Here is a 23,648-nt window from a genome sequence, read left to right on the forward strand (position 1 = left end):
TTATTTTTTCTCTTGTAAAAGCATACTGATATGTTTGAATGAAATAATGTTTCTATTTGAAACCTTTCATTATGCCTTTTTTTTAAATGTTTCTCATTTATTCAACAATTGAAGATTATATTCAGCTACAATTATCTATAATTTCATGCCAAAAGGTATCTAAATTACATTATATGAATTATTCTGGATAATAGTATTTGTGGAAAAAGTTTCAATTAGTAGCTATAAATTTCATTTGAATTCGTAGCTAAACATATATAGCCATGTAATAAGGACACGACTGTAGATTTTCACTTTTCGTAGCAAATGAAGAAAATCTATTCCATTGATTCTATATATTTCATGGCTAAATGTATGGATTTTTAGCTACAATACAAAAATATTTGTGGCAAATATTTTAATTTCTAGCTATGAATATTTTTCGTAACTAAATGGGAGTACTATTGCCATGAGACTAAGCTATAGAAATAGCTACAAAATTTGAGATTGCGTGGCAAATAAATTAAACTTTTTGCTACAATACAACACCTTGTAGCTACAATATGAACATGGCCACTAATATTGTTTGTCGTGGCAAAAAGAATAAAATCACTTGCTATAAATGTATTTTTCGTAGCAAGAATTTTTTACCATCTCAACTACAACACAAAAAAATTCATAGCTATAAGTATTAGTCCTTAGCCACGGACTATGTAAAGTCTGTAGTTAACTTTTAGCTACGCTACATATTGCTACGAATGCTACGGATTTTTTTTTTTTGTGGCTAAAGTGTTTAGCCACGAAAATTTTCATATTTAGCTACGAAGTACTCTATAGCTATAGATGCCTTATGTTGTAGTGAAAATTTATATTATATTTGAAAACTATACATAAAGTACACAAGTTAGTATAGCTAATGATTCAAATTATTTTAAAGAAATAAAGAACATTGTAGTTAAAAAAAACTTTTGACTCCCAAAATAATAACACATTCACATAAATGAGACAAAGAGAGTAACACATAAATTGTTATGGATGAATTGGCATAACGGTGTCATTTTAGGGGCTCCAACCTATTTACGGGAGCAGGTCTAGCCCTTAAGATATGAGTTCACGCGAACCCAATAACTTTTGTTCATATCTAGTATTTGTATTACAATATCCACCAAATATTTATGAATGATTGATTGTGGACTCAGTTATTAGTTTATATTAACTTAAGATTATCATAGGAATTAGGAACTTATAAACTTGAAAACCAAGATCCGCCTCTGTCTATGTATTTTACATATATTTTATTCTACATTTTATTTTCGTATATAAGCAAACAACGTCATATTCTTTCAAGGGGTGCAACACTCTAATAATTAAACCCCAAGCGCTAGTTCAAGAGTTACGTATTACATATCAGATCATGTTCTAGCATGACAAGTTACCAAATAAAATAAAGGTAAATAGCTCTAGCTCGGGTGATTGATGTGATGCACTATGAGTTGAATGTTCCATTCGTTTTTTCCTAAATTATGATTTATTGGGGATCTTTCACTGGTCTTATATTGACAATATTCAATATGCGGCAACACTCAAGGTGTGGCTGTTAATACTTAATAGGTTGCTTAATAAACTTAACTTTTAAATTTTATTTTAGTACTCTAAAATATTCTAACTAATCCTTTACATCAACATACACTACAAGAAAAAATATATCTGGCAACAAAATTATTTTTGTTGCCATAGATTGATTATTGTTGCAAAAAGTACTTTTGAAAATAATTTTTTTTTGTTGCATGGACTTTTCCCGACGGCTGTTATTGCAACAACGTGCAATATTTTTTTTTTTTATTGCCAAAAGTACTTTTTGCAACAATAATCACTATTAAGGTAACAAAATTAAATTCTTTGGCAACAAAAAGGTTTTTTGCCAACAATAAAACTAAGTTGTTGCAAAATATTAAATTTTTGTTGTCATTTCTATACTTTCTTGTGGCATATAGCTGCATCGCTATTCCCCATTTTTTCTTTTACTTCCAATCAAAAATAATGTGTCCCGTTGGCATCAATCACTTTTTATTTATTTATTTATTTATATATTTATTTATTTATTTATTTTGTGATAAGGAAATCATTATGTTGAAATACAGCAGTGTTCCAATGATGACAAAGGTATTTCAAGCAATGATGTGTTGAGTGGAGAAAATGGTGTATCAGATGAAAAAGATGAAAGAGGAAAAAGTATTCTGAGTATACGAGGTGACGAAACCTCTTCAACACATACATAAAATTGGTATTGGGCCTTTGTAACAAGGTTTGGGCTCAACATCAATCTTGGGTAATTTTCTGAAGCAACAAGGAGCGGCCCAATGCAATAGAACAACCCAAATGAAGGAAACACAACATAGTTATAGTGTACATAGTCACATAGAAAAAATGGCACTTTGATTCTTTTATGAGCTGTACAAAATTCATGATTAGTTAATTAGATAGTCTAGGAATTTAGCATTCAATCCCTAGAATAATTGTATAAATTAGCAGCTACACTGTACAGAATTTTCATTCAGAAATACAGGGAAATTTCTAAATCTCATTCTTGAACATCCAACATGGTATCAGAGCAATAGGCTCGATCCAATTCCTTTCATCTTAATCACCAATTTTTTTTTTCATTAAAGCACCAGTTCTTCAAACCTCTAATTCACAATGACTAATGAAACTCCTCTTGCTGTTGAAGTCATAGTTGTGACTGGAAAACAGAACAACACCATTGATCCAACTCACAGTTACTATCTTCAACCTTCAGATTCTCCTGGTATGTCTCTAGTGCACTCCATTTTTTATGGAAAGGGTTTTCCAGCTTGGAGAAGGTCCATTTTGATAGCACTATCTGCTAAAAGGAAACTGGGTTTCATTAATGGATCATACAGTGAACCAGATCTAGATTCAACTGACTTTCTTCAATGGAGTTGCTGTAATGATATGGTGACTGTATGGTTATTGAACTCAGTTTCCAAGGATATTAGAGACAGTGTCATCTATTCAAAATCAGCTAAAGATCTGTGGCACAGTTTGGAGAGCAGCTTTGGGAAATCTAATGGAGCAAAGCTCTATCACCTGCAAAAGGAAATAAGTGGGTTAGTGCAAGGAAGTACATACATTTCTAATTAATTCACTAAGCTCAAAAAATTGTGGGATGAGCTAGATTCATTAAACTCAGATGTGATTTACACTTGTGAAGGAAAAATGAAGTTAACTAAATCTCTAGAGGACCAGAGAATGATCCAATTTCTAATGGGCTTGAATGATGTTTATGCATATGTAGAGAATGATCCAGTTTCTAATAGGCTTGAATGATGTTTATGCATATGCCAGGGGAAATATTTTGATGCTTAACCCCTTACCTAGCATGGATCATGCTTACTCGTTGTTGTTACAAGATGAAAATCAAAGGGAGAAATGGAGTTTCATGCTAATGCATAAATACCATATGATTCAGGTTCCTTCATGGTGGGAAACCAAGGAAGAAATGCACAAAGAATAGGAAACCAAAATGCATACAGAAATGGACACACAGGACAAAGGTTTGGAGGAGGATATCCCCAGAAACCAACATATGCACCTAAGAAATTTAAAAGAAGGAACAAATACAATCCAAATGTGTCTTGCACAAATTGCCACAAGATAGGGCATGTTGAGGATGCTTGCTACAGACTAATAGGGTATCCTGATGACTTTGAATTCACGAATTAAAAGGCAAGTGGAGTTTCAGCAAAAGCAAATGCAGGTATGACTAAGGAAATTCAGGGAAACAATGGGGTACAAAATGAACCATTCACACTTAACCAGCAGAATTTTAGTAAGGAACGGAGCACATAAATTACACAGATGATATGCTAGAAACTGCAGATGGGAAAAACAGGAACCTCTAGTTCAGAAATCAATGTTAATGCATGTGCTGGTACAATTCTAAAGTATTATGTATCTTGTTTCTCTGTTTCTATATCAGCTTAGGTGGTGCACCCACTTCTTGGAAGTCGAAAAAGCAAGCATCGATCTCTCTTTCCTCTGGAGAGGCAAAATATAGATCGATGCGACGGGTTACAGCTGAATTCACATGGTTAGTTCGTCTTCTTGATGATTTTTCACTTTCGCCATCCACCAATTCACTCCGATTCACAAGCAGCCATTCACATAGCTCGTAACCCCATTTTCCATGAACGAACTAAACATGTGGAAATCGATTGTCATTTCGTTCGGCAACAGTTTCTATCTGGGTTGATTTATCTCTCTGTTGTTCCGTCCAAGCTCCACCTCGCCGACCTTTTTACTAAACCACTCACTGGAGCATCTCATCGTCAAATACTTGTCAAGTTGGGGGTTTCTTCTCTCCCCTCCAACTTTAAGGGGGGGGGGGGGGGGTGTTGAAATACAGCAGTGTTTCAATGATGACAAAGGTATTTCAAGCAATGGTGTGTTAAGTGGAGAAAATGGTGTACCGGATGAAGAAGATGAAAGAGGAAAAAGTATTCTGAGTATACGAGGTGATGAAACCTCTTCAACAAATACATAAATTGGTATTGGGCCTTTGTAATAAGTTCTGGGCTCAACATCAATCTTGGGTCATTTTCTGAAGCAACAAGGAGCGGCCCAATGCAATAGAACAACCCAAATGAAGGAACCACAACATAGTTATAGTGTACATAGTCATATAGAAACAATGGCACTTTGATTCTTTTATGAGCTGTACAAAATTCATGATTAGTTAGTAAGATAGTCTAGGAATTTAGCATTCAGTCCCTAGAATAATTGTATAAATTAGTAGCTACACTGTACAGAATTTTCATTCAGAAATATAAGGAAATTTATAAATCTCATTCTTGAATATCCAACAAAAACTACGTACTAAAAGTCATTACAAGCCAAGACTAGGCTAGGAAACATAGTTCCTAACCCCCTATTTGGAGGGTTGTTTCCCGTGGTTCATTATTGTATTGTTTTCGACGAAATCATGTTTATTTTCATTGTTCTTAAAATTATGTAGTATGGTATTGTAAACTCGTTGTAATTTCGTGGTTATATAATCATGGAAGAACTCAATTTTTATAACCACGGATTTTATGGTTTTTGCGTGGTTACGTATTTCATTTACCCATTATACCCCCACCCACCCACCTACCCCCACCCCCACCCCACCTCACGCCCCACCCTTCGCCACCAACCACCTACTTATTTTTTAAAGTTTCTATTTTATCTTTTACATTAGTTTTATTAATATATATAAACTAGTTTTTAATTACGGGTTAAGAGTAGTTTAGTAAACTTACATGTTATTATACAGTACCCTACAGTCAAACCAAACAATAAAATTGTTATTAAACCGCAACAAACAATACATTCTATCCAAATATTGTTTTCATTAATACAGTACAATACAATTCGATACTATACATTATGAAACCATGGGTAACGACCGTCCAAACAGGGTGTAACTAGAATTTGGTTAGAGTGCTTGAGCGGGTTAGACTATGACCTATATTTTAGCCAACTCATATCAGCCCAAATAACCTAACTCATTTATTGAACTCAGCTCATTTTGACTAACTTAAATTCAATCCAACCCGTACACTTGACACACCTACTCACATTTAATAGTCTATTTTGTTGTCTGTGGAAGTCATTATCTCATGCAAGGCACTTTTTCCTCTCTTAATAGTGCTTTGTTGGCCTCTAATATAGTCCTGATACACAATGGGCCGATACTTGCTTTCACTATTTTCTTTGAGAAGTGGGCCTGCAGGCTGAACTATAGCTGTCATTTCTGGGCCATGGCCCACTGCTACAGATATCCTCGTCTTTTCCTCATTGACTACTGCTCGATGCTCTACGCTCTTGTACTTCCCATTACCCAATATCTGAGCAAAATGTTTTGTTGGTAACTGAGATTTGAATTAAAAGTTTTGTAAAAAGGAAGATGCTTATAACAACATTAAGGTGCCGTTTGGCTATAAAAATTATTCACTTTTTTCAGAATTTTTTTTTCATTTTTTTTCGGAATCAACGTTTAGCCATGAAAATTCCAAATACAACTTGAAGTTGTATTCCGGAATACCAAAAACTCAAAAAATTTATTTTTCAAAAAAATCACTTTTTTACAACTGCATTTCACCAAAAACTACAATTTCAAAAACTATGGCCAAACACAACTCCAACTCCAAAATTCCAAAAAAAAAAAGTGATTTTTTTTTGGTATCAATGGACAAATGGGGCCTAATATCCTAACAACGGCTATAACAAGTTAACATATATAGACAGTATAAATCCAATAATTACAATTAAGGACAGCAAAATTAGCTCATGAAAATATGATCCGCTCAACTTATCCAAGTTTGGGCGGATTAATGACCCATTCGTTTATTAACTCAGTCTGTTTTCATCTGTTTGATTCAACCATCTAAAAGTTAGACTGATTTGGGATAAAAATGTAGCTCAAACCGACCCATGAAAAAATTATCACAATATATTTTTTGTAAAAAATTATTTGAATGTTATATAAAGTTATAAGGAAGTTTTTTTTTTTATTATTATTAGGTGGTTAAATAAATCATAAGAAACAAACATAGAAATTAAAACTTGGTAAGAGTTGGTAGGTCGGGCTAATAACCCATTGTTTAGTCCATTTTACCCCGCCATCAACCCAAGTAACCTTTAGAATGGGATAATGACCCGCTCATTAACTCAACTCATTTTAACCCGTCCAAATTCAGTCCATCCTATCATTTGACACCCCTATACATTACTGACATAGTTATAAGTTAATTGAAAGCAAAAGTAATGAGACTAGCTAGTGGTTTGCTTATATGAATTTGGACAATCTCCCTTCATGAGCTAACTTATCGGGTTGAGTTAAGCCCAAGTTTCATATATTTACGCTAAGTATATATGTTAAAAGGAAAGCAAAAGTAATGAGATTAACCTCCAAATAATCTCCTAGGTTGACGACGAAAGTGCCTGGAACATGAGGAACAGCAAACCATGTTTGATTGTGTTTAATTTGCAAGCCATGGATGCCATTGTCCGTCAAAATAGTAAGAACACCATGATCAGAATGTCCAGCAAGTCCCAATGTCTTGTTTGGCTCAGGACATGGTGGATAATAATTTGTAGCTAGGATTTGAGTCCCTTCTCCAAGTGACCTCTCTATGTATTTTGGATCGAGGCCTAATCCTTCAGATATTGCACCAAATATTTTTACAGCAAGTTGCCAAACTTCCTTTTAGTACTCCTTCGCGACGTGCCTTCAGATACATGTACCAATTGATTAGTTTTATCACAACAACAACAACATACCCAGTGTATTCCCCCATGGTGGGGTCTGGGGAGGGTAGAGTATACGCAGACCTTACTCCTACCTTGGGAGGTAGAAAGGTTGTTTCCGATAGACCCCCGGCTCAAGAAAAGGTGCCAAGATTAGTTTTATCACTAAAGGCGATAAAGAAGAACCTATTACTATCTCTTCACTCCAAAAAGATTGAAGTAACAAAATTCTAGGAACAAATACAAATCATCTAATTTTCCTTTAAAATGGGACAATTTGAAATAAATTTAAATAGCAACTACACCAAAAGAACTCGTTATAATTTTAATAGTGAAAAATATATGATGATTCAAATAATTGTAATCAAGAAATTCTACTCTCCAAGATGGTGCATGTAAGAGGAAGGAAATCCCATCAATTATAGAAGGATGCGACAAAATAAAAGCAATTTTCAACTTGGATTGCCAAATGCCCAGGAGTACAATGAGTTGAAAGAATATAAAGAGTTTTAAGTTATACATGATGGTGCGGAACTATTTTACACCTTGATTAAGTCAATATAACCGATTATAGCAGGTTACTACCTAAATAGTTTAGATTACCATAAGTGTTTTTTTTTTTTTTTTGATTAACATAATCTGATAGCTAGAACAAAATTTTCTTTATACATTAGTAAATATATAGATACTAGTATAAAAATTTCTTTATAAATTAAAAAATACATAGATGATAAAACATAATTTGAGAAAACCTACTTTTGGGGTAGAAAGACTGCTTCCGAAAAAAAATATTGCGTCGTTGCCAAGATCGAACCCGGCTCACCCGTGTGAAGGGCGGGAATACTTACCTCTATACTTCAGCGAGTCGGGAAAAAGTAGGATGTACGCAGACCTTACCCCTATTTTTGTGGGGTTCGACTGCTTCCCAAAAAATTAATTGCCCCGTTGCCGGGGATCGAACCCGGGTCACCCGGGTGACAATTGGGAATACTTACCACTATACTACAACGACTTGGTGTGAAAATGTTAAAGAATTATAGTAATTACCTGCAGCTCGAGGGATTATCTGGCCAAAGGTTGTAGCTGTGAGGAACTGGACCGCCATAGTGCCTCTGAAAGTCCCTCCAATGAAGGGCATGCTTTCTGCTAGTGTTCAAACTTGTTCCATATCTTACTGGATCCATCACATTTTCTGAACCATATCTCATTTTCTCTTCCAATGGCAGGTTGAAAAATTCTTCTATGACTTTAAGCATCTCATCCATGATAGAGATCTTTATACCATGATTAGTCACCTGTGAAAATTTGATCGAAAGAATCTTAATCACATACTTGACATTCCAATGTAAATAGGAGTAATAGAAAAGATCAGGAAACAGAAAACTAGTGTACTGGTGACCAAAAAAACATTTGTCTTATCAGTTAATTAACACGCATTTACTTTCATGCACAAGAAACCATTTAGTAATTGTTTAGCGATTAATTGTTTATACATGAGCGTAAGAACTTGTAAACCAAGTCATATATAGCGATTCTAGTAAACATGTTTTCAGTCTAATTCTGTGTTATGTTTGGTATGAAGAGCTACTTACTATTGTAAGTTAATTAATTTTATCAATGGTATGAAATAACTATATGTTATCCGTCCACCGTCCACATAACTTAAATATAATAAAAGAGAGAGAGAGCTGGGAATTAAGGTAACTGACCCTAAAGAATCCCCATTCCGCCTCTGATAGTGGACAGCCTTTGCTCAACAGGTCCATAAAGGCCACTCAAATCTATAACAGGAATTGAGCCATGGATCGCCATTGATGGCCTTTCTTTTTCTGGCAGTGGCAAAACAAAATCGGGAGCTGAGGCAGCATTTTCATGTCCTTTGAATTATCAACTAGGTACTTCACACCTTTCCTATAATCAACGCTCACAGTAATATCTATTGCTAGTGACTGGCGGTGAATTGTCATTGTTGGTGCTAGCGCATGGCGGAGAATTAATTAGAGCCATTGCTTGGCCGTGGGTCCCGTAAGTTGGGATGTTGGACTGAAATAGGAAACTGTGTGAAGGGGGGATTGGGGTGAGGACAGGGGAGAATGAGTTGTATGTGAGCGACATTTTGGTCAATATAACATGTATTGGCTGTATAAGAATGAATGACTTCACTGGCGGAGAATTGGCTAAGGTTTAAGGTGGGTTTGCAAGGAGGAGAAGATGAAGTAGTTGAAGGACACGTGGATAATAATGGAACCATACTCCCTAAAATAACTGTAAATTTATTCCCTATTTCTAGTCCCTTTGTCCCTAAAATAATGAGTTAATTCCCTGAGTAGTCACTCATGTTTTGAGATCTGCCTCGTAAATTTACATCAATCCCATTTAATCTAGTCTAACCCATGTCTTATACTTGATTTTAGATCTGGTTAAAAAAGAAAAAACGTTATTTTATACCCAAATAATATTAGTGATTTAATACCCGAAAGATCCAAAATTATTTACACCAACAACGTATAGAACTTAAACTCTATATTTTAATGTTCTTGAGAAGATATTTTTTATTTACTTACCAAACACCAAAATATAATTAAAAAAAAATCACCTATTTATCAAGAAAACATTTTCCATTGTACCAAACACACTGTAAGTCTTGCATGTTTTCCCCAATATTTTTTCTACCCTTTATCTTAAATCAAACGCTGATTATAATTATGCGAATTCTTATACCACTAACCAAATATTTAGTAATTATTATTTTTTATCCTGCTAATCCCTCTCTAAACAAAATATATTTCTTCACTTTATGCTAAGACGATTTTTCAATCCGTCCAATCCAATGATGACCTTGATTTATATTATTGTACCTAAATTCTCGATTATACAAGAGTTCTGCCATTTGTTTATATAGCTAATTAAATAATCGTTGAATATGCATAACTTAAATTCCACAGATCTTATCATTGCTTGTTGTCATGTCTCAATTAAATGTGCAATCATTTTTTTTCAATCGGCTAATAGTTGTTAATTAATAGTGATGAAGAAGCTTGGTTCGTAATATGGTTTCTTTCTCTTGTTTTATTACATGACTTTTTTTTCAAATGGTATTGTACAGTATACCAATCATGAATTAGATTCTCTTATATTTAATTTCACATATACACTATACTTTCAATTAATACTAAATTCATAATAAAGTAATTGATAAAAATAAAATAAGAAACATCATAGACTATATAAATGCACGTTCTCTGAAAAGTCAGCATAATTTTTTGATAAAATCGCATCTTTGAATCTTTTAATTAAATTTAAAATCGGGTATTAGATATGAGTTGGTTGGATTAAATGGGTTTGATGAGTTAAATAAGTTTATTATTAAAAAATAGAGTTTTAATGTGACATGGCATGCCAACTAAGAGAGAAGAAAACTTTTGTGGTGTTTAATATTTTTTAAGGAAAATGCTAATAGTTCAGTAATGTCCTAAAAGAAACAAAAATGGCTTTATGAGGCAATTCCCGAAACATGAGTGATCATTGAAGGAATTAACTCCCCAAATAATAAAACATTCATATAAATAAAGAGTAACACATAAATTGTTATGGGGAAATGAATTGGCATAATTGTGTCATTTTAGGCACTCCAACCTATATCTATGGGAGCAAATCTACCCCTTAAGGTATGAGTTCACCGCAAAAAAAGGGTAATTTGCGGAGGTTGAAAGTTACAATTCGCGGAGGTTTTAGCCTCTTCTAGCAACTAGTGGAAGCTAAAACCTTCACGCATTGCAACTTTCAACCTCTGCAAATTACCCATTTTTTTGTAGTGGTTCACATGAACCTAATAATTTTTGTTCATACTTTGTATTTGTATTAAGATATCTAAAAAATATTTATAAATGATTGATTGAGGACCTAGTTATTATTTTATGTTAACTTGAAATTATTGTATGAATCTATAAACTTCAAACCTAGATCCTTTTCTGCCTATGTATTCTACATATAATATTTTATTCTACATTTTATTTCGTATATAAGCAAATATGTAACAGCATATTCTTTCAAGTGGTGCGACTCTCTAATAATCTAAACCGCAAGCGCTAGTTCAAGACTTAGGTATTATCAGATCATTTTCTAGCATAACAAGATACCGAATAAAATGAAGGTGATGTAAATTGTGTGTGTGTAACTGGTAACATGGTCCTTACCAGTTGAATGGCAATTTCATGATAAGGAAGCTGCATGACTTCCCTTGTTATTTCTTTTACTTCCAATAAAAAATTAATATGTGTCCCATTGGCATCAATCACTTTTTATTTATTTATTTTGTGATGAGAAAATTCATTAAAATTACATACTAAACGTCATTACAAGCCAAGACTAGCCTAGGAAGCATAGTTCCTAATAAGAATTTGGTAAGAGTTGGCGAGTTAAGCTATGACCCTTATTTTAACTCATTTTGATCAACTCATATCAGCCCAAGTGACCTAACTCATTCATTTTGATCCAACCACTACGTTTGACACGCTTACTCAAATTTAATCGTATATTTTGTTGTCTGTGGAAGTCATTATCTCATGCAAGGCACTTTTTCCTCTCTTAATAGTGCTTTGTTGGGCTTTAATATAGTCCTTGTACACAATGGGCCGATACTTGCTTTCACTCTTCTCTTTGAGAAGTGGGCCTGCAGGCTGAACTATAGCTGTCATTTCTGGGCCATGGCCTACAGCTACAGAGATCCTCGTCTTTTCCGCATTGACTACTGCGCGATGCTCTACGCTCTTGTACCTGCCATTACTCAATATCTGAGAAATATGGGGTTTAATGTTAGTAACTGAGATTTGGGACAAAGTTTTCTAAAAATAAGATGCTTTTTATCATATTAATATCCTAACAATAAAGTATAACCTTCTCTAACAAGTAAAAAGAAAATGCACAAACAATATAAATTCAAATAATCAAAGTTAGGGGTTATAAAATTAACTTATGACTCGGTCGATACGTCATGTTTAGACGAGTTAATGTCCTGCTCATTTTTAACTAAGCCCATTTTGACTAGTCCAATTCAGTCCATTTAAAATTGCATTGATATGGACTAAATATGTAACCTAAATTTACCTACAAAAACCTTGTCAAAATATTTTTAAAAGATTACCTACAAAAGTCTCAATGTCTTGTTTGGCTCAGGACATGGTGGATAATAATTTGCAGCTATAATACGAGTCCCTTGATCTCCAAGTTACCTTTCTATGTAATTTGGATTGAGGCCTAATCCTTCTATCAAAATATTTTTAAAAAATTATTTGATATGATATATTTTACCATAACAAAGAAAAACAATTTATTAGATAACTAAATAAAATACAAGAAAACAAGCAAATAAATTAGAACTTGGTAAGAGTTGGCTGGTTGGGTGGATTATATCTCATTGTTTAGCAATTTTGACCCAGCTCATCTTAGTCGGGTTATCTCTGACCCATCTATTTATTAACTCACTCATATAGCCTGTTTAAATTTAGCTCAACTCGTTTATTTAACAACCCTAATTACGATACTCTGATACTATATGGATTAAATTTAAAGCAAAAATGATGAAATTAACCTCCAAATAATCTCCTAGGTTGACGACGAAAGTGCCCGGGACATGAGGAACAGCAAACCATGTTTGATTGTGCTTAATTTGCAAGCCATGAATTCCATTGTCCATCAAAATAGTAAGACCACCATGATCTGAATGTGCAGCAAGTCCCAATGTCTTGTTTGGCTCAGGACATGGTGGATAATAATTTGCAGCTATAATACGAGTCCCTTGATCTCCAAGTGCCCTCTCTATGTAATTTGAATCGAGGCCTAATCCTTCTGATATTGCACCAAATATTTTTACAGCAAGTTGCCAAACTTCCTTTAAGTAATCCTTTGCGACGTGCCTTCAGATACACGTACCAATTGATTAGTTTTATCACTAAAGGTGAAAAAGAAGAACTTGCTACTATCTCTTCACTCCAAAAAGATTGGAGTAACAAAATTCTAGGAACAAATACAAATCGTCTAATTTTCCTTTAAAATGGGACAATTTGAAATAAATTTAAATAGTAACTACACCAAAGAACTCGTTATAATTTTAATAGTGAAAAATATATGATGATTCAAAAAATTGTAATCAAAAAATTTTACTCTCCAAGATGGTGCATGTAAGAGGAAGGAAATCCCATCAATTATAGAAGGATGCGACAAAATAAAAGCAATTTTGAACTTGGATTGCCATTTGCCCAGGAGTACAATGAGTTGAAAGAATATAAAGAGTTTAAGTTATAAGTATCGATAGTGTGGAACTATTTTACACCTTGATTAACTCAATATAACCGATTATAGTAGGTTATTACTTAAATAGTTTAGATTACCATAATTTTTTTATGGTAAAATAACTTAATCTGATAGCTAGTATAAAAATTTCTTTATACATTAAAAAAATACATAGATGCTAGTATAAAATTTTCATTATAAATTAAAAAATGCATAGATGATAGAACATAACTTCAATTTTAATAGCTAGGAAAATGTTAAGCAACACCGAGAAGATACATTCCGCGAGTGGAGTCGAGGAAAAGTAGGATATACAAGATATTACCCCCACGTTTAGGGTAGAAAGGTTGCTTTTGAAAAATATATTGCGTCGTTGCCGGTAGGGCTGTTCACGGTTTTGATTAAAATCAAAACCATACCGAAAATTTAACCAAACCGAATAAAAAAACCGACATTTGGTTTGGTTTGGTTTGATTTGGTTTTAAATTTTAAAAACCGATAATATTTGGTTTGGTTATAGTTCTATTAAAAACTAACCGAATAATTAACCGAATCAAACCGATAAATTATATACATAAATTTTATAATTATTTATATGTATAATATTAGTTTTTTATAAATAATTATAAATATTTTATACCTTTTAACCATTAATTTGATTTTTGGTCTACTTATTTCACATGATTGTTTAAGGCTCATGTTTTTAAGAATATGTCCAAGCCCATGTCTTTAAGTCTTTTAACTTTTTTAAGTATCAAGTGTAAACCTACTAACAGAAGCTCACGTTAGAGTATAATGTCTTTAACTTAAATTTTTAGCCTTTCTTTGTCAGCCATTTGATTTTAGTTTTTTTTTTTTTTTTCAAACTTATACTTTTTTTTTCTTGTCTGAATGAGTCCTAAACTTCTAATATTTTTCATATGAAAAGGACAGAGGTTGTAGATTTGGAGGTTCCAATAGAAGATACTTCAGTAACATCAGCATTTGCTGCAACTCAAGCACATGGTAATGCCCTAATACTTCTTCCGTGGGTAATCCTCCTAAAAGGCAGAAAATAACAACTCCTTGTTGTCGAGACCCTAACCTTGGGGATAATTATAGAAAAACATCTGAAGTTTGAGATCATTACACAAAGTTTTTTTAATAAAATGGGAGAATTGAGAGCAAAATGCAAGTACTGTCTCAAAGTTTGGGATCATTACATAGTTTTTATTTCATATATTTTCATTTTAATTTTAGGTAGTCTTTATGTTTAATTAATATGTATGTTTGTAACAACAACTAAAAGCTCCTATGCTCTACTTTATCTCCAGGTATGTGTATTAAGATGACAAAAATGGTGCAGCCACTACTAAGTTAGTTTTTAGCTCTCTATGTAATAGTTTAGCAACTTTGGGTGACTTGAGTACTACACTATCACTAATAGTGAAAATGTTTCTATGATGTATGTTTCACCTTAAAATATAAATAAAAGTTATCGTTTGAACAAAAAAAAAAAAGACATGTCTTTTTTAACTTTTTAATGTTTTACTGATAAGTCTCATGGCTGCTAGTCATAAACCTAAAAATCGATCCAAACCGAACCAAACCGGTGATTATTATTTTATTTGGTTTGGTTATGATTTTAGACATTTAAAAACCGACTAAATTAATTTGGTTATTATTTTAATCAATAACCGACCCAAACCGAACCATGAACACCCCTAGTTGCCCGGATCGAATTCGGCTCACCTGTGTGAAGGGTGGGAATACTTACCTTTATACTTCAGGGAAAAAGTAGAATGTACGCAGACCTTACCCCTACTTTTGTGGGGTAGAAAGAATGCTTGGTTATGATTTTAGACATTTAAAAACCGACTAAATTAATTTGGTTATGATTTTAATCAATAACCGACCCAAACCGAACCATGAACACCCCTAGTTGCCCGGATCGAATTCGGCTCACCTGTGAGCAGGGTGGGAATACTTACCTTTATAATTCAAGGAAAAAGTAGAATGTACGCAGACCTTACCCCTACCTTTGTGGGGTAGAAAGAATGCTTTTGAAAAAACGATTGCGCCGTTGCCGGCGATCGAACCCGGGTGACAGGCGGGAATACTTACCACTATACTACAACGACTTGGTGTGAAAATGTTAAAGCATTATTGATAATTACCTGTAGGTCGAGGGATTATCTGGCCAAAGGTTATAGCTGTGAGGAATTGGACCGCCATAGTGCCTCAGAAAGTCCCTCCAATGAAGGGCATGCTTTCTGCTAGTGTTCAAACTTGTTCCATATCTTACTGGATCCATCACATTTTCTGAAGCATATCTCATTTTCTCTTCCAATGGCCGGTTGAAAAATTCTTCTATGACTTTAAGCATCTCATCCATGATAGAGATCTTTATACCATGATTAGTCACCTGTGAATTTTGCAAGCGTTTATCTTAGCATAAAATTTGATTAAAGAATCTTAATCATATACTTGACATTCCAAAGTAAATAGAAGTAATAGGAAAGATCAGGAAACAGAAAACTAGTGTACTCATGACAAAAAAAAAAAAAAAACATTTGGCTTATGAGTTGATTAACACTCATTTACTTTCATGCACAAGAAACCATTTAGTAATTGTTTAGCGATTAATTGTTTATACATGAGCGTAAGAACTTGTAAACAAAGTCATATATAGCGATTCTAGTAAACATGTTTTCACTCTAATTCTATGTTATGTTTGATATAAAGAGCTACTTACTATTGTAAGTTAATTAATTTTATCAATGGTATGAAATAACTATATGTTGTGGGTCCACCGTCCACATAACTTAAATATAATAAAACAGAGAGAGAGAGAGAGAGTTGGGAATTAAGGTAACTGACCCTAAAGAATCCCCATTCAGCACAAGCAGAACTAATGGCATGTATAGTGGACGGTCTTTGCTCAACAGGTCCATAAAGGCCAGTCAAATCTATAACAGGAATTGAACCATGGATTGCCAACGATGGCCTTTCAGATTCTGGCAGTGGCAAAACAAACTCGGGAGGCAGCATTTTCATGTCCTTTGAATTATCAACTAGATACTTCACACCTTTTCTGTAATCAACTTCTACAGTAATATTATCGCTGCTAGACGGTGAATTGTCACTATTGCTGGTGGTGTATGGCGGAGTAGGAGAAGCAATTAGAGCCATTACTTGGCTGTTGGAAGAGATGGGGTTCATTCATATGGATTTTTAGTTCTTGATGAACTTCCTTTGCCACGCGTTGGTGGTCTTCGGTGCAATAGGCCTTGTGGCATTGTCCATGCAGATAAGACATCTTTTGCTCTAATTTACTTACCTGTTCCAAACAAATTTTGGAACCTAGCTAACGGAAATAACGATGCTAGCTCTTTTACAAGTTTAAGAGGCTACTGTTGCTCCAACCTTTTTCTGGATTCATCTTACTTCATCATTATTCAATTGCAATGAATAATTAATAACTTAGTGCATAATTGGTGTTAGCCATCCTACGCTTCTACTTAATCTAGTTCTTTTTATCTTGTCACTTTACTAAAATACAAATTGATCAATGAATATCTTTCACGTTAGAGAGAATCAAGAATACAGTGATTATTTTTTATATTCCTACCCTTATTATTCCTAGAAGACATATGGCCACCTTGAATTGTTAAGGAAGAGATAAAGGATAATTTAATCAGATACTATATTATATAAAGGATAAAAAAATATGTTAAGAGTATGATGCAAGTTAATCACGAGTTTGACAGTAGATGATGTCTTAATCTTTGCTTAAGGACAACTTATTCTTAAAATTGGGCACATATACTCCTACTTTGTACTGTTTTCCCCTAATCCTTGCCAAAATGATACATACCGATTCTTTGGTGTATGTCGTGTTAAACAAGCATTTTTTTGCGCGAATGTCCTTCAAAGGCACTAGTCTTTAATTTTTATCCTACGCTTAAAAATTCATGAGTTTCGAGTTCGAACCCCCCCCCCCACCCCACCCCCCCTCAGTTAAATTTTTTTTAAAAAAATCGCAAGGTAGAGGTGGGAATTCAAACTTTGTTTGAACCTTATAAGGCAGAGTTTGGACAAAAGCTTGTCTTGAGGCAAACCTCTGCCTTAAGGTCTAACTTTTGCCCGAATAGGCCTAATTTAGGGCAGAAGTTAGGCCTTAAGGCAGAGGTTTTCCTTAAAAGGCCTAATTTTGAGTAAACGTTTGCCTTAAGGTCTAACTTTTGCCCGAATAGGTCTGATTTTGCTACAAACCTCTGCCTTGCGAAATTTTTTTCTTTTGTTTTTGACTGAACCGGAGTTCGAACCCAGAATCTTAGGATATTAGGTGAAGGACAAAAATTAAAGACCAACAATTTGAGGGGAAAAAATAATGACTAGTGCCTTTGAAGGACCATCGTGCAAATGACCCTAAAATAAGACGACACTCTCTTTTTGTCACTACGGTGTATGGGCCTCTACAGCCTGCTAAAACAGGGTCATTTGCATAAATGACCTTGTGGCCACTATTTAAATCCTATTCCCATTATTTCAATGAAATTTTACATGACATAGCTAACTTTAAGAGGTATTTATGGTTAATCACTACTATTTAATATAATTACTTTTCGTAGCTACAATGAATTTTCAATTTTCATTTCATAGCTATATGCAATTGTATATATGTATTTGAATGAGTTATATGCAGTTGTATTCTGCGGTGTCTTGTATCCTTAAATGTCGTAGTTTTGTTATATAGTATATTGAGTTAAATAGCTATATTGTATTGAATTTTTTTTTAGTTAATTTGATAGAATTTATTAGTATCAAATTCTGATATAGTCAAATACATCAAAAAATATATGTATATGAATGTATATTTGCTTTGAATGAGTTATATGGAGGTGTATTTGAATCATTGTTTTGGACAACTTTACTGCAATGGCTGAATACATATGTATATGTATTTGTATACATATTTATATGGCTGAATACATATTTTGATTATATTTGTTTGTACTACAATTATATACATTTATATACACTCATGTATTTGATTGTATTTTTGTCTTTACTGCAATTATGACTATATGTTTGCCAAATTAATTGAACTTTTGATTTTATGTGTTGTTTGTTTCATTTATATACATATGTATATGGCTGAATAGTGTATTTAAATACATTTAAATACACGGGAGAATACCTAAAAACTAGCTACAAATCTAAATATGAAAATACTAGCTACAGCTCATTAGAAGCAACTAAATTTTAGTTATGTGTGTAAGTTACTCTTATTTTTTTTATTTTTATTTTCAGTTAAGTTACTCTTATTTCAATGGGTTAAACTTGTCGGTAAAGATAAATTCATCCAACTATTTTTAAAGGTAAAATTTCATTAGTCCACTCACAATAATAGAATTTAAAAGTGACCACAGAAAAAGACATATGGTGCAAATAATCCAGGGAGTTTTACGCTAGAAAACAGCCCAACAAAATTCACAAGAAAAATAACTAATCTTTAATTCCGAAGACAAAATGGCAGATCAGATAGGCTGATAGGAGTACTAAACATCTTTTCACGAGGACATGATAATGAAATTTGAATGATATATATGAACAATTGAAACAAATTTATCCCAGGAAAAAAAGAGGTCATTAGGGGACTGTAAAAGTGATATGTTCCAATGCTTACAACATAAAACTAACGTTTATTTTATCTTCATGAATAATAAAGGGAGATATGATACAACAGATATAACAAGATACTCCAGGAATCAAAAATGTTGAAGCTAAGAGGGATACTAAGCCCACCATGGAGCTTCACCAGTTCTGAGGTCTGTCTCAACCCATGGAACGAACACTACCTTCCCATCATCAATGTCAGCATGAGCCAATGCCAAGGACTGTTACAATTTGAACATTGCAAGTTACTACAACTGTTTAATTTATATACACCGACATAAATGACTGCTTATTTCATCTAATTCCCAGCAAAACACGGGGCTTTCTTTTGAGAAATTATATTTTATGTGTCAAATTATAACCAACCTAACTTATGTGAGGGTCTCTTATTACTTGAAAAGTGTACTCGTGGATATATCCTATTTATGCATAATGCACCCTCTCCTTATATTTTTTCCTCTTTTATTTTTGAGCTATTTCTATATAGGGACAGTCAGCTTCAACAATTTCTGCTATAACAAATGTTCAAATGCTAGACCAAAAGCCCATGTAGTACCTCATGCCTTGCTGTTAGGTCAAAGGCAATTGATAAGATATGAAGCTGGTACATAAACTGCTTTTATGCATTTATGATAAAAGGAAAGAAAAAGGTATTAATGCCAAATATTAGCTTATGGACTTACCAAAGAAGCAGGTCCTCTAACAACTCTTCCTTGATTATTGTATTGAGATCCATGGCATGGGCAAATGAACTTGTTCTCAGCAGTATTAAATGGCACCACACACCCAAGATGAGTACACACAGCATCGATACCATAGGTTGCAAGTGTCCCATCATTCTCCACAACTAGGTAAGTAGGATCTCCCTAGAAATTTCATGAGAAAAGATATCACAACATAAGAACATTCAAAGCCAAGAACAACACAACTACGTCTCAAATCAAAACAAGTTGGGATTGACTACATGTATTGTCACTGATCATGCCTTTCTTTGAAAGACTTTGCATCGAGTCAAGAAATGAAAGTATTTATAATTACCTTCAATCCTTGAGTCAGAGTTCGGTTGCCAGGTGCATGAGTTTTGAGCCACTCTGATGCGACAACATCATTCCCTAAGGCGTCCTTGGCGATGGTACCGCCACTTCCACCTCCTCTACTATTAATCAATTCCAAATGTGTAACAAATCAAGACTCATGGAGCACAAGTGACATATATATATATATATACAAAAATGGAAGGAAGAAGAGCAAAACTTGGCCTGAGTTAGCAAGAAACGGAGAAAGGCAGAGAGAGATGGAAAACATCGAATTGACGCCAAAGATGATATTTGACACTTTCAATTGTTGAAGAACTCTGTAGTTATTTTGAAGAGACAAAGTTCATATGGTGATGGACAAACGTGTTGCAGATCTCACTAATGCTTGCTTAGAGCAGACTCTTTTTGGTCTAGATTGATTTCAAGATGGCATGACCTTAGTCTATATGCAAAAAACTAAACCAAAATATGAAATTTACAGTAGAAAAACACCCAAGTACATTCACACATTAGCTTGAAATATTAATTTGGAGAAAGGGTGTTGTGAGTGGACCCTGTCACAACACCTCAAATAATTACATGCCTAGATGCCATTCATTAAGAGAACAAAAGGACAATCACGAGGTTATCATTTTGGAAGGTTAAATATATTCAAGGTATGAGAGTACCTCTTGGAATCAACTCAACTATTGAGGGGCGAAAAAAGATATGCTATGGTCTAGAAGGTTGTCATCTCTTAGCAACATATCCTACACAATTTTTTTCCCTCAAGCCTAAATAAATGAAAAGAATTTAAGTTCTATGCAAACGGCCTAAAAAATATGTATACACAACCACGTTACTGATTAGGTAATTACACAATTAATCTCTTGATAAGCATTAATCGGACATCTAGTAAAAATAGTACTCAACTAACATGTTATCATTGATTAAAACAAAAATATGCATAATTAAAAGAGGATGGGAATAAGAACTAACCCAGGTGGTGCAAGAAGGTAGCATAAGGGACCAACATGCCAGCAGAAGGGAGTGCAAGAGCACCCAATAGAAGCAAATTCATAAGCTGCCTCTTTCCCATGTCTGGCACTCTATCATCTGCTGGAATACTGATAGCCATGCATGTCCATCTCATTCTCTTCTCTTTCCCTTTTCCATTGCTAATCTTGTTGGCCTTTACCAGCAATGCTTGTGAAATTGATGATACCCCGCTCTTGCTCGATCATAGCTAACAAAATTTAAAATTAAAAAAAAAAATAAAAAAAAATCTACATTTGTTAATGTCATTCATCAACCCTCACTTAAAAAAAACAAGAATTAGCGAAGTATAACTTCTGTAGCTAAACAATAAAAATCTGTCGCTAATACTATTTTATTTTACGATTATAAGAAAGCTTGTCTGCTAGGGACTATTTAGCGACAGACTAATGAAAAAAGATTTAGCTAAGCAATTAATCATGCGTTTGAAGATTGATTTTAGATTTACCTGAGAAGGGTTGAGAGGAGAAAGAGTGGAAGCAGCCATATTGTGAGTTCAAGGGTACTATAGGATAGTTAGTGAATACGCTTCGTGTGAGGTTTTAATTGGAGTATTATTATTCAAGAAAGAATAGAAAAGGAGAGGAGAAGAAGTGTCCTTGTTGAAGGGTGATAGAGAGATGAGGGTCAATGAAGGTAGGCGCGTGATGACCACAGTCACAGGGTCCATAGATAAGGCATTGTTCAGTTTAGCCACACGTTAGGATAATATATATACGGTTAAAACCTATGAGTCCACCCTTTTTGGTTCACCACCTGAAAGTTCATCAAAACAGCCTAAAGGACTTGGTCCCTGAGTTGTTTTCATAGATAATGATGAAAAGTAAATAAGATAAGATATTTACGTGGAAAACTCCTTACTCAAGGGATTAAAATCACGACCTACTCCAGTAGGATTTCCAACTTCACTAAACTAAGAAATGTTTCAGATTACAAGCTTTTGCAACCTAGGAATTAGACCACTAATCCCTCCCCTTACAATAACTCTGTTGCAAGCACCTTCTTTGACTAACTCTAGTAAAACACCAAACTAATTCAGCTAACTCTAGCTGAATCCTCACACCACTATGACTAACTCTAGCCAAGTGTTAACAACAAAAGCTTGATAAAGACAAAATACCTACGAAACTCTTCTTAAGGAAGTGTAGGTTTACAATGTAGAAATCATAAAGACTAGACAATTCTAGGACTCAAAACATCTCCTGTCAATGAGATTTGGTCCTTGAAAGCTGTCTTAGCTTGTTCTTGAAAGCCCCAAAGAGAACTGTGGCGGCTGCATTTGTATAAGTCTAATCTTTTTAGGTTTGCAAGTGTTAGGACAAATAATGCTCAACATGTTGTATAAATATGAGACCAATAGAGAGAGCATGTGAGAAGCATGTGACCATGGACACACATATAGCTGTGCTGCTGTAGTTCTGCCAAACCGTGCAGCAGCTTTACAACTGTTAAATGCCGTGCAGTGCTCCCCGAAGACCTAGTAGAGAACCTAGTCCTTTGCGTGTTTGTCAAATTATCAAAATTATGAAATGCTATAACTCAATCATATATTCCATGGATTACTTGCCTTTTTCTTCGGTTTCTTTGTCTTTGTTTTTTTACGTCCTCTCTTTCCAATTTCCATTTTTGTCATCTGATTCCCTATATACTTCATTTTCCTTTATATGTTTCCTCTAACTTATTCAAAGTTTTTACTAAATAAATGTGGTGTTCGAGCAGTCCACACCTTGGTTATTCCACCCGTACAATTATTAATAACTTTGTCCATCAAATTGTAAATATATGGGAAGAAATAATCTATAGTCTAATATTATTCGAAAGAGTGATTTTTATATATTTGCACAACTTTTGAAGATGGCAATAAGATTTAAATGGCGATCTAAGAAAAAACATTTGCATAAATTAGCCTTAACTCTAATTACAACATCCTAATAAAGAATACATCATTTATTCATATGTACTACTCTATTACTTTAACAATATTATGCTACATCCAGAGTTCAATCATTTCGGGTCCAGATCCAGACATCTTGTGGACAGCCTTCTTGGTGGATATGGCCCAGATACAAGCCCACCAAACCGAGCCTAGCTTTCAAACAACTGATGGTTGAATGGCAATGAAGATGGGGGAACACCGTTAGAAGTATCAACGAAATCTTGTTTTTGCTCTCTAAATATTACTCTATATTATCTTCGGTACTATATGTCTTTTAAGTTCTGTTTACTGTTTAAAAATATATTTAATAATTTGAAGGAGCTATATTTTATCTCTTCCTAAATATCTCACTTAATGAATATTTCACTAATTTGAATATTAAGGATGGATGGATTAGAAAA

General features: G+C 33.9%; 1 protein-coding gene and 2 pseudogenes across 1 annotated transcript; all 3 read right to left on the reverse strand.

Annotated features, from left to right (window-relative positions):
* Positions 1 to 5,207: 5,207 nt before the first annotated feature.
* On the reverse strand, positions 5,208 to 9,492 carry LOC132619753 (protein DOWNY MILDEW RESISTANCE 6-like; annotated as a pseudogene).
* Positions 9,493 to 11,573: 2,081 nt separating this feature from the next.
* Positions 11,574 to 16,845, reverse strand: LOC132617371 (protein DOWNY MILDEW RESISTANCE 6-like). The gene is made up of 4 exons (XM_060332364.1): positions 16,438 to 16,845; positions 15,735 to 15,982; positions 12,878 to 13,202; positions 11,574 to 12,080 (listed from the first exon to the last, which is right to left on the reverse strand). Exons 1-4 carry the CDS (start codon positions 16,777 to 16,779, stop codon positions 11,814 to 11,816), a joined length of 1,182 nt encoding a protein of 393 aa, XP_060188347.1. The 5' UTR covers positions 16,780 to 16,845; the 3' UTR covers positions 11,574 to 11,813.
* Positions 16,846 to 19,115: 2,270 nt separating this feature from the next.
* Positions 19,116 to 21,986, reverse strand: LOC132619196 (cytochrome b6-f complex iron-sulfur subunit 2, chloroplastic-like; annotated as a pseudogene).
* Positions 21,987 to 23,648: the final 1,662 nt, after the last annotated feature.

The sequence above is a fragment of the Lycium barbarum genome, chromosome 11, assembly GCF_019175385.1.
Source record: "Lycium barbarum isolate Lr01 chromosome 11, ASM1917538v2, whole genome shotgun sequence".
Taxonomy (NCBI): Eukaryota; Viridiplantae; Streptophyta; class Magnoliopsida; order Solanales; family Solanaceae; genus Lycium; species Lycium barbarum.